The sequence below is a fragment of the Penaeus monodon genome, chromosome 42 (genome assembly GCF_015228065.2).
Source record: "Penaeus monodon isolate SGIC_2016 chromosome 42, NSTDA_Pmon_1, whole genome shotgun sequence".
NCBI lineage: Eukaryota > Metazoa > Arthropoda > Malacostraca > Decapoda > Penaeidae > Penaeus > Penaeus monodon.
The window spans coordinates 24,120,019-24,132,992 of NC_051427.1; the positions used below are offsets into that span (position 1 = coordinate 24,120,019).

General features: G+C 40.0%; 1 protein-coding gene across 1 annotated transcript in view; it reads right to left on the reverse strand.

Annotated features, from left to right (window-relative positions):
* The window catches only part of LOC119599216, a 31,557-nt gene extending 20,124 nt beyond the window's left edge, over positions 1-11,433 (reverse strand). The window contains 16 exon segments of the mRNA XM_037948956.1: positions 128-187; positions 717-721; positions 1,614-1,726; positions 2,572-2,715; positions 3,099-3,190; positions 3,437-3,605; positions 3,844-4,028; positions 4,603-4,793; positions 5,000-5,155; positions 6,128-6,266; positions 6,268-6,310; positions 6,755-6,855; positions 9,296-9,493; positions 9,825-9,920; positions 10,182-10,272; positions 11,278-11,433. Coding sequence (XP_037804884.1) covers positions 128-187; positions 717-721; positions 1,614-1,726; positions 2,572-2,715; positions 3,099-3,190; positions 3,437-3,605; positions 3,844-4,028; positions 4,603-4,793; positions 5,000-5,155; positions 6,128-6,266; positions 6,268-6,310; positions 6,755-6,855; positions 9,296-9,493; positions 9,825-9,920; positions 10,182-10,272; positions 11,278-11,393 — 1,899 coding nt within the window. The 5' untranslated portion in view covers positions 11,394-11,433.
* Between the last annotated feature and the right edge of the window lie 1,541 nt (positions 11,434-12,974).

Sequence of the window (12,974 nt, forward strand, 5' to 3'; positions counted from 1 at the left end):
GCTGAGACACCAGAGGCCGGAGCAATCTGGATTCAGTCTTGGTAAGTCCACAATAGACCGTATCCTGTCATTTTGAGTCTTTATTGAGTGCCGTCTTGAGTTTGGACGTGGGCTGCTTGCAGCTTACATCGACCTCAAGAAGGCGTTTGATGCCATGCACTGTGATTCCTTCTGACAGATCCTGAGACTAAGAGGAATTCCAACAAGGATTATTGCAAACTTGCATACTGGTACTGAAAGTGCTGTAAAGTGTGGTGGGGGCCTGTCGAACTTCCCTGTTAGTTCAGGAATGAGTTATAGCACCAACGCTTCTCAACACTCCAGGGACTGGATGCTAGGTAGAACTTCTATCCAAAGTCACTGTGGAACAACTCTGGGCATTATCAAGGTTACAATTGACTCTGATGATGATGCCATTCTTTCTGAATCTCTAGAAACCCTAGTGGAGGCTCGATACATTTAGCTATGAAGTGAAGCACCAGGGGCTAAAGGTCATCTGGACCAAGACCACAACCCAGGACTTTGGGGGCCTGCAAGGAGATCCTGTTCAGTCGGGATGTGCTTGCCGAGATAACATTGAGGTCTCAGAGAGCTTTACATACTTTGGTAGTGCAGTTCAAGACTCTGGGCTGTCAGACCAGGAAGTCAGTAGACAGACTGGCCTGGCAGCAGGGGCCATGAAATCTCTCGACAAGAGTATTTGGAGATGCCAATACCTGGGCTAAGATTAATGAAGCATATGTATAAGTCTGTCTAAACTTCTATTGCTCTTTCTCCCAACATTCTCAATATAAATAATGCATTCCGAGTCCCTTTTCCTCTCATGTATGCATTCTGTTCTTGCAATTTTTTCCCTTATTTTGGTCTTCATTCTCTTGAGCAAAACATTCATGATCAAATTTGTAATGTGGCTCATTAAACTTATTGTCCTGTGGAGTTCACATTCACTTGCTCCAGGTTTCTTGGGAAGCGCTATGAATACAGACTTGTTGAGGTCAGTTGGAATGAGACCTGTGTTGTAGATGTTTCAATTTCAGTTACTTTTTGAACTCCAAACCCCTCTAGTTCTTTTACCAACTCTATTGCTATTGTCCTGTAGCCTTACCATTTTTCATTCTATGAAGTGCATACTGTACTTCTTCCTGCATTATGCTTGATCCGTCTACTTCTTTCCTGATGACAGGCCTTCCTCCTCTTTCATCTTCAAACAGTTCACTGATGTACTCTGTCCATCTGCTCATAATGTCTTCTTTCTCCAGGAGTATACTTCCATCTTTTGCTTTTATGCATCCACTTGAAACGCACACTTTCCGTCCCACTATTTCCTGGATTTCTTGATGCATATTCCTCGTATCCTTATTCTTTAAGCTCTCAACTTGCTCACATTTGCTGTTGAGCCATGTTTCTTTTTCCTCGTTGCATTTCTTTTTAATGCTTTCATCCAGTTGTTTGTATTTTTTTTCTATATTTTCTTGCTTCATAGCCCTTCTTCTATCCATTATGTCAAGTATCTCAGCTGTCATCCATTGTTTTTCGCCTTTGTTTTCTTCTACGGCAGAACACTCTCTGCTACCTTACCGAAAAATAACCCAAGCATCTGGTGTTTCACTTACGCTCTCCAATGCATCTGGGTCGAAGAACCAAGCTACGTGTCTTCAAGGCCCTGATGCTGCCAGTTTTATTATACCTGGACACTTTCCTGTGCTTTGGAATCTTGTCTTGTTGCCTTTTGTAACAGATCCTTGTGCCAGATCATGGGGTACAAGAAGAAGAAGAAAGAAGGAAAAGAGATAAACTTTGAAACTAGAAATTTAGAGAAACATTAATGAAACAAATGGACAAATGTTTGCATTCTTTTATTATACTTTGTATTTATTTTTACAAAAATACTTTTCATGTCAATGCACAAACACAAACTCCACGAATTAAAGTTCATATAAAACCTCTGATTTTGTATGTCAACATTCAAAATAATAGTAATATGAAGAAAAATAGTGAAAATAATACAATAATAATAATAATAATAATAATAATAATAATAATAATAGTTACAATGATAATAATAATAATAATAATAATAATAATAATAATAATAATAATAGCAATAATAAAAATAGTAGCAATGATACTACTACTAAAAACAATAAACAAAGATAGTTTTAATGATGATACAAATAACAACAAGCAGGATAGGACAGATAAATCAATGTTCAGTCTTTGCAAAACTGTGAAGTCAATAACACAAAAAACAACTTATCTAATTCCAAAACAAATGAAAAACAAATGATACTTCCAAATAATACAATAATTTACTGTACATTATGCATAAAACATGCTTGCAACTTCCCATCTATATATGCTCGAGGATTCTGGAGAAAAACACGTAAATATAACAGTAACAATAATCATAAAAGAAAATAATAATGTAGAAACGAAGAGGAAGAAGAAGAAGACGAAAAAGAAAAAGAGATAAGAAAAGTGTCTTTCATTTTGTCAAACTCCTTTCTCTTTCCTAATTAATGACCTAACACGTGAAAGACTTCCTTCGCCTTACACCCTCGTCAACTCAGCATTTCCAAGAGCTCGCTGAAGTTGGCGTTGGGGACTCGTTCCAGGTCTTTCTTCTTCTTCTTGGCCAGTTTCTTTGTCTTCTTCCTCTGCATTTCTGTTTGTCTCAGCTGTTCTTCTTTCATTTGCTGCACTTGCTTCTCTTCGCTGGATGGATGAGAGAGGAGAAAAAATAAGATTACTGTCAGGCAACTCCTTACTCATTTCTCTCACTCACACTCACTCACTCACTCACTTACTCACTCACGCACTCACTCACACTCACACTCGCTCTCTCTCTCTCTCACCTTTATATTCAATCAAGGAGTGTTTCAAAGTTTAATTAAAAGCTATGAAATGAAATGAATGAAACATAAATACTAAAAAAAAAGTATGAGCAATGACACAAGGAAAAGAAAAATAGATAAATAAAAGGAACTAAATAGAAGGGAATAAAAAGAAAAGAAGAAGAAGAAAAAAAAAAGGAAAGGGAGAAAGAAAATAATAAATAAATAAAAAAAAATCCAAGACCACACAAGCCTTTGCTTTACCTTGTGACTGCTGCAGGGATGAGAAGGTTGCAGTAGTTGGCTGTCATGCTAGCAAAGGCTTCCATTCTGTACACACGGGCATCATTCATAATCTGAAACAGGGTGTTTAAAGCTATTATACAGATGATTTGAATGTCTATTGTGTAGAAAAGAGTATCTCTTTTATGTGCATTTATACACACACACAGTATATCTATATGCTTATGTATGTTAGCACAAAAACATAAAATATATGTCATTATTCAAAGGCAATAACCACTACTAACCAAGCAACTCCCCGCACACTAACCCCCTTCTGTATAAATGACATTAATCTCCTGCCAAGTCCATTCTCAAAAACACTCACGGTAGATATTTGCATCCTTGATGATTTCCCAAACCTTGAACTTTCCGTCATCTGAGCATGTCACAAACTCTGGACTACTTGCGGATCCTGAGGAAGGCTTGAAGACGATGCTGTTTATGCTTTTGTCGTGTGGCATCTCTACACTGGTGTCCAAGTACCAGCTGATGATTGAAATAAGTGTATTTAAGGGCAAATGCTCTATGTATAAAGAAAGAAAAATAAAAAATAAAGAAAAAGAAGGATAATGAAAAAGAAGACAGAGAAACAGAAAAATAAATAAATAAATAAAGGAAGCAAATGTAAATTAAAAATGAAACCATATCATAAGAACTTATGTACAAGCAAACCTCCCATACCAGACTGTCATTTTCAAATCAATATCAAAACCACTGTACTCACTTTTGATCTACGATGCTATAATGCCAAAATTTGACCCGCTGTTCTATGGACGTTTGGAAATCATCCCTGTATTCTACGGTGGCCAACCAAAGGCCATCTGCAGACATGGCCATGCGTATGACCTGGGTATTATAGATTACCTGGTGCCTCTCCTGAGTGATGTAGTTGGTTTGTGTTATGTCCAGCTGTGGAGGGCCAAGGCAAGCATTAGCGATGGTTGCATATTTTTGTGTAGAAAGAAAAGAAGGAAGGAAGGAACAACGGAAAGAAGGATAGAGGAAAAAAGAAAGGGTAGTAGGTAAGTAATGAAGAAAGGGGTGGGGGGGAAGGGAATAAGGAGGGAAAAACAGAAGATAGGAGAGGAAAAAGGGAAGGAAGAACTGAAAGGAAAAACAGGTAAGTATGTAAGTTATGAAGAAGGGAGGGAGGGAAAGAAGGATATAAGTAGGTAAGTGATGAAGAAGGGAAGGGAAGGGCAGGGAAGGGAAGGGAAGGGAAGGGAAGGGAAGGGAAGGGCAGGGAAGGGAAGAAGGAAGGGAAGGAAGCTAATAAGGAAAGCAGGCACAGGAAAAGAAATAAAATAAAAATTGAGAAACGAGAACAGAGAAGACAAAAGTAGAGAGGAAAAGACAAGTGACAAAGGGAAGCAAAAATAAAATGGAACAAGAATTATTTTTTACATAATACACAAATACACTTCTTTTCTATAGTCAAACAGAAACAAGATCCAGGAGGAGGAGGAGGAGGAGAAATACATACGTGGAATAACTGTTTGTTGTGATGAATGTCGTAAAGCTGAACGTGTCCCGTCCTTCCGTTCAAGACAACAGCTCCTGTTTTGGGGTCAAAGACAATGCCAGCCGGGAATGACTCTGAGCTCTCTAAATTGATACTAAGGTCTTGAATGTTGCCTTGTACTTTATTTGTCTTGGATGCTATGACCGTAAATGCTGAAAGACAAACATGAAAATAAAATTTGAGAACAGCATACTTTTTCTAATATTACATAATATCTTCTCACAGTTGAACAGCTGCTGAAATCCTGAATAAAAATTTGACATATTTTCCCACATTTCTCTCTCCATTCAAGCCCCCCAAAATATCCTCCACTGACAAAACTGGCACGACTCTCCAGGGTACAGGTCTAACTACACACCATTGTCCGTGTGTCCGGTTATGACTAAATTGTTGCTGACGTCTGTGGTGATGGTTTTGATGGGCATTCCGAGGCGGGGGAGGTAGTGTCTGCGGTCTTCTGGGAGGAGCCACTTGACTAACACACACTCGCCTCCTCCGCTGTACAATTCATTTCCTGAGTAAGAGAGAATATCGAACTGTAAAGTCATATCTGATGACTTTATGAAGTGGAATAATTCCTCGGCACTTTTATCTTATCAAAATGATTTCTTCAAAGGGTCTATTTCCTGAGAAAGAGAGAATAAAGAGCTCTCAGTTATGCAAAATAAAGTCTTATCTAATAATTTATGAAGCAGAATAATTCCTCAGAACTTTACCTTAGCAAAATTATTACTTCCAGATTTATGCTTCATTAGAATAATTTTACAGAACTAACTTATCAAAATAATTTCTCTGGCCTTTGCACTTCATTAGAAAATATGTTATTATTCAGGAAGTGAAGCAAGGTGAAGCAGGAGTTTGAAATAAATATATAATGGTTTTCTGCTGTCTTCCAGGCCAGAACTAACAGATCAGAGTAAGACAAAAGGGTCTTAATTCAAGGCAAGCAGGAATAAATTACTGAAGCAAAATTATTAGGCCCCAGAAAAGATCTTAAATGTTTTAACTCCTTTCTGCCTGGCTACACTTATAGCCGTCATAACAAAACGACTTATCACGCCATGTACGGCTTTAGGTGTTGTGATATGCTAGAACAAGTCAAGCAGAAAGTTCCACTACATGCAGCGGACTCCCAGGCCAAAAGGCAAGACGTTTGCCAGAATTACCGGAGTCAGTGACACCGAGAGATTTCTGATACCATTATTGACAGGTTAACACAATACTTATACATATAGAACTAAAACAAACAGGGCAGGGGGAATTTAAAATCAGACTTGGCTCAGTATTACTCAGTCACTGTTGAATTTGATAGTTCTCTACCATCATCGTTATTCATGACAATGGCCAAATTAACCAATAAAAGTTATCCTACAACTTTTTTCTTGTTTAGTTTCTACCAACTTACAATGAATTGGTAAAATACTATCTGTGCATTACTACTGTCTGCAGAAACCTCTTGCAAATCAATAACATAAGCCCCCCTTACCAAGAACCGAGAAGGCGAGATCCTCAACAGGCAGCGTGTGCCAATGGAGGACTGTCTGTGCGGGAACTGTATTTATCAGGTTGTACCAGAGCACAATGCGACCGGTGATGTCTCCCGTCGCCAGCATCTCCTGCCGAGGGATTCCACACCAGGCAGGTGAAGGGCCGTGTGCCTGCCATGTGTCTGGAAAAGAATCAGGTGAGACAGTCTTCATAGGAGGAGGAGGAGGAGATGAGGAGGAGATGAGGAGGAGGACATGAGGAGGAGATGATGATGATGATGATGAGGAGGAGGAGGAGATGAGGATGAGGAGGGGGAGGGCGAAGAGGAGGAGGAAGAGGAGAAGACAAAAAAAGAAAACAAGGCTTGGTAACAAAAAGCTTTCTATCCATAAATATACTTCCACAAAATCAAAATCAAAAGGCTATCAATCTATGAAACCTCACATGACAAATTTTTCATGATGTGAGGGTCTAAATCAATAAAACTTAGCAAAGTGACTTGACCTGGAGTACTATAAACAACAAATACCCCCACAGACTTGTAAGACACCAGTGGAAACAAAGAAAAAGAAGGGGGAAAAAATTAAAAAGATGTGAAATTAGTATATAAAGGCAACATCATTACCTTAACACTGCCTTGCCTGCAACTGTGCATCCATTGCCTGCGATGGAAAGGCTGTCAGCAGTGAGATATGCAATGTAGTCATCAGTGTTTGAAACACCCATCTGTGGGAACAAAGGACTTTTACTACAAACAAAAACAAAGAAAAGCTTTCTGCAAGCAATCTCACAGAATGAATTGCAAACCATCTGTGCACATGTTACTGCAATAGCACAGCCTACCCAAGCACCCCACTAGTAGTATGTTAGATGATGGGTCTTCATGTTCCTTAACCCAACTCTGCCTGGTCACATGTACCAGCGTCATAACAAACTGCTTGGATGGCGGGGTAAGCCTGTACACATGGCGATGCACCAGAGCGTGAGGAGCGGAATGTTCGGCTCAATATAGCCGACTCCTGCGTCCAGTGTCTGGTAAATGCCAGAAATAACCAGAGTTTTACATGTTAAGGAATTTCTGTTACCTGGCAGTGATGGGTTATGAAACACTATCCAGCTGAAGCCTTTTGGGCCAAACAAGATATATATTTTGACAAATTCTAAGATAAGAATAAGGTAATAATTATAATAACAATTCAAGGTGTAAATGTTAACACACTGGCATGACATACAAGCTATGCCCTCTATAGATTTAGTTTATTAATTGTGTTTCCACATAGATGACTCCAAAAGTATTTAGTCACCAAGGAGTCAAATACTAGCCCTATCTATCTCACTTTACACTTTTACACAATCTTCTGAGATTATTTTTTGCTTTTTATTGTTTTTAGTATTCTTCTATCATTATAATAATCATCATGTCAATATTAATAATAACAGGATTGATATTAGTAGCACCAGAATAACAACAACAACAACAACAACAACAACAACAACAACAACAACAACAACAACACACACGCACGCACACACACAACACAACAACCGACACCACACACACACCACACACACACACACACTCACACAATACACCAACACTCACACACACACACATTTACTATTTGTGTGCTGCATGCGCTATGTGAGTGAGGAGTGCGGTATCCCCCAGCCTTACCATTCCGATGGGGGCATGTGCATGCCATGGATGCGGACATCGCCGGGGGCATGTGATGCATGCATGAGTTATATTTTATTACAATTCACAGCAAAATATTATTTTTCTGCCACTGAAAGTGTGATTAAGTCGTTTTTAACACTTTCTCATTTTTACTATGCCAAAAAAAAAAAAAAGCAACAAACCGACGATTTCAACTCCACGATGCCGCACACTGCTTATTTTATTCAGACTATAGACTGAATAATGATTAACTATGAAGTCTATATAACAACAAAAATACCCTTCAGTCTTGATTTATCAGGAAGTTTGGCAAGTAGTGACTTTAGAAAATAATGAAAACTGAAAATACAACATATCTTCGTAGTATTAAAAAGAAATGGCAAGGGATGCTGGTATTTGGCATGAGTGGTCGCGCATGCTAGGGCGACAATATAAGCCCCCGGCAGCGAGGCCCGGGCCACTATGAATACTACCCGTCGGGAAAGGGTTAATGTTACGATCTGGATGACCATCACATCATGAAAAAACATGCCATCATGGGAGACTTTGGCTGAAGGCCAGGGTGACACGGACTTGTTGCCATGAGAATTTCAGCTGAAGGCCAGGGTGACACGAACTTGTTGCCATGATAATTTCAGCTGAAGACCAGGGTGACATGAATAACTCACCACCAAGTGCACAAAACTCTTGGGGAGAGAATAGATTCCTTTGGTGTTTGGGATAAAAGAGTGTGGAATGTACTGTCCATCAGCCATGCAAGAGTGCCGGCTTCAGGAAGGACGCTATTTCCATACTCAGTATCCTATTCCTGGTCGCTGTGACAGAAAACTGAATATTGAGAGAAAGAGACAGAAACGTAACAAAATGTCACTTACTGTTATGATTATTAAACCGAGTTTTGGACTACCTAGAGAGATGATAAGGAAAACAGTCTGTTACGTTCTGGATAAAGCAAAGCAAATGACAAATGTAGTCAATGCAAAACAGAAAAAAAGATAAACACACTCATGCAGAAAAAGAGAAGCTAACATTGCAAAGGAGGCATGGAGTTTTGCAACCGCCCGGCCTACAAGCTGCACACCCTTCAGAATGGTCCCTCAAGTAACCCTAATGCCTGTATTTGTGGCCATGTGATGGCAGTGAGGCATCCAAATCCAATGGGTGAACATAATGATGCAAGTAACTTAAATTTTTTTTTTTTTTCTTAACCCCATGCCAACAGGTAACAGACATCTTGAGTGTAATAAACTCTGGCGACTTCTGGCAACGGCCAGACACTGGGCACGAGAGTCCCCTTCATGAAGCAGAACTTCCTGCTCCATGTGCTTTGGTGCATTGCCACAAGTACCGCTGTACCCCGCAGACCAAGTGGTATGTTACGACGCCTGCACACTATACCTGTCTGGAAGGGGTTGAAAGACCCACCCAATGAGTCAAAGGCTAACATGCACCCTTCCCTTTTGCACGCTGTTTCTCCCCCCATCCTACCTTTCCCTGTCCCAGCTGCACGTCCTTAGCCAAAACTACTGGGCCTCCCTTGCCGAACGGCCGCGAGAACTTCATCAGCAAGCCTTTCTTCTTGCTGGTTTTCTTTACCAAGAGGAGAACCTGTTGGCATTCCTTCATTATCTGGAACGCCACAACCTGCCCTGTATTCTGCGAACTGTCCTCCAGGAGCCTGACTTTCTGTAGAGGAGAGGGAGGGATGTGAGCATAATGGTATTCATATATTTACTTCGCTGGTTTGGGGAATCGGGATTATAATTCAACAAGCATCTTGTAAGTATGCAATTTCTGTACAAGAACTTCAATTATGGTACAGAAGTTGCAGAAAAAAAAGAAAAAGAAAAAAATACAAAATACTAAATATCACAAAGTCAATTTAGAGAGGATAATTCAAATTCAACCTCTACAAGAGTAACCTTACATAAACTCCATGAATTTTAACAGAATGAATAGTCTTACATAACACTGTAATGTGTAATATAACTTTCTCATGCAAAGTCACTTTACACACCTCAAGGCATTCTTGTTTTTCTGAGGACCATGTGCGCATCTCTCCTTTGGCATCACAAGTGATGTACTGGTTGCCATGTTGAACAATGCCTATCACCTGCAAGTATGAACAATGCAAATTAAATAATGGTCATGACAGCAAGCATATGTGTAGGAGACACATTTTTGCACTCTTGCTCTCACTCTCTCACTCACTCACTCACGCGCGCATGCGCGCGCACATGCACGCACGCACGCACGCACGCACGCACGCACACGCACACGCACACACACACACCCTATTTCTCTTTTCTCTAACAGCTTCCTTACCCATCCCTCTCCCTACACCTTACACACAGACAATAAAGCTGAAACTCGCCTTGTGTCTGTGCCCTATGAATTCCTGTATGAGGCTCCCACTTGCTGTACTGAAGACCTTTACTGAGCACCCCGAGGCAGCTAACAGGTGTCTGAAAATATCAACAATGCCTTAGGAACGTCAGGGAAGGAAGAGGATGTTGAAGAGGTGGTAGTGGTGGTGGTGTCATTAACAGTGATGATGACGGGGGCGACGATGATGATGATGATAATGACAGAGATGAGGATAATGGTAACAGAATTACTGATAACATTTCCTTATAATTTTCTTAACTGTAGTAAAATACTCCCATTCCTGCCTGGGAAAATTAAGATTCACAAGCTGTGCTGTAAAAATTTCTTTGTTTCTTGCATTGGTTAATATTACCGAGAGCGACACAGAGATACAAGGGGAATGAACACTGCCATCTTATAGAGCACAAAAAACTGAGAAACAATGAACACAATTACATCCGCTCTATCCTCATATTTACCACAAAATGATGAAAATATCCCCTGCATTTCACTGTTCGGAGACTATGTCCACAAAACCTTCGCAAAGCCTTGATGTCCAATCTCAATACCTTTAACACAAACTGCTAATAAAGGGGGTAGAGAGAGGCTTACCCCTACTATCTAGGGAACAGACAGAGAGTATGAAAGGTTGGGTTTGGATTTCGGGTTCGCATGATACCCTGGTTTTGGGACTTTCCGGAGGTGCGTCGCTCCCGGTAAGAAATACCCTTGTACTAACAAATATTCAAGATTTCCCCCGCAAGCACAATTAAAACTTTTGCACGGCCCTACCAAATAAATAAACACATAGGCCACACAGTTGGGAATCGAGAGCATGTTTAAATAACTATAGCAATTGCAGTTTCAATGTATAGTGTCTGTTACTTGCGTTTATCATTGTAGGTTATTTACATGATCAAAATCTATAAACTTGGGGAAAATAAATAAACAACTAAAATATTTTCGCAAGATTCGTCAACATTTGACATAAAAAAAAAACGAGATAAAACTTACTTTGCAAAACCACAATAAACAAGGAATTTTTTTTTTATCTCTTATATGCTTATGAAAACACGGATAAACGGACAGACGGAATAACTTACTTAGAATCTGGTGTTAATACTGGTTTACAATTAACTAGAGGTCCCCAGTCTTTCTGTACTGTGCATATTTCTTGATTTTCTCTCCTGTCCATGCTTGTTTTCTCCGACACAACCATGGTTCTCAGGGTTCTTATACGCGCTTCTTGTAATGGATAAATATTAATCTTTTATGCTGCTTTTTTCGATTTTTTTCCCTTTTTAAAGATACTTAATATACATTTTTAAATATTTAAATGATTTTTTTAGTAAAATTACGAGAAACTATGGAATTGAATATAGAAAATGTAGATCAATTATGTGAGCCGGTTATAAGGCCTCACGACTATGAAAGCGATTCTGTTAACGTTCGGTATACGGGGTTACTATTCAGTGCGGACCCATAATGTAGTACTGTGTTTATCACCATTCATAAGTGTGCTCATTTACCGTAAACTTTATAATTTCAGGGCCTATTAGATAACATGGGCTATATATTCTTGTGTTATGACTTAACGCACGCGCGCGTGCACAGATACACACACACACACACGCAAACACACACACGCACACACACACACACACACACACGCACACACACACACACACGCACACACACACACACGCACACACACACACACACACACACACACACACACACACACACACACACACACACACACACACACAAGGAGAAGGAGGAAGAGGAGGAGGGGAAGGAGAAGGAGGAAAAGGAGGAGGGGGAAGAAGAGGAAGAGGAGGAGGAGGAAGAAGAAAAGAAGTAAGAAGTAGAAGACGAAGAAGAAGAAGGAGAAGGAGGAGAGGAGGAGGAGGAGGAGGAGGAGGAGAGGAGAGGGAAGGAGAGGGAGAAGAAGAAAGAAGAAGAGAGGAGGAGGAGGAGGAGGAGGAGAGGAGGAGGAGGAAGGAGAGGAGGAGGAGGAGAAGAAGGAGAGGAGGAGGAGGAGGAGAAAAGAAGAAGAAGAGAAGAGGAGAGGAGGAGGGAGGAGGAGAGGAGGAGGAAGGAGGAGGAGAAGAGAAGAAGAAAGAAAAAGAAGAAAGAAGAGAAAGAAGAAGAAGAAGAGAGAAGAAGGAGGAGGAGGAAGAAGAAGAGGAGGAGGAAGAAAAGAAGTAAGAGTAGAAGAAGAAGAAGAAAAAAAAGAAGAAGAAGAAGGAGAAGGAGTAGGAGGAGGAGGAGGAGGAGGAGGAGGAGGAGGAAGAAGAAGAAGAAGAAGAAGAAGAAGAAGAAGAAGGAGGAGGAGAAGGAGAAGGAAGAGTGGGGAAAAGAAAAGAAAAGAAAGAAAAAGAAGAATATGATGTTGATGTTGGAGATGAACAAGAAGAAGAAAAAGGAGGAGGAGGATTAGGAGGAGGAAGGAATGATAAAAAAATATGATGTGATGTTGATGATGAACGATGAATGAGATAAGGATGAGATGATGATGAGAATGAATGATATGAATAATATGATGATGATGATGATGAAGATGATGATGACGATGATGATGTTGTTGTTGATGATGATGATAATGACGATGATGAGGATGATGATAACGATGATGATGATGATGATAAAGATGATGAAAAAGAATTGGATCCCAAATTATCATACGCTTCAGAGATGTAAAATCTACATGAAAGTTTCGAAACTGTTATCTTGTAGGATTCGGCAAACGCTGCCTTTTTTATTTTTCTGTAGTTAGATTCTCTGACTTTAACCTGTA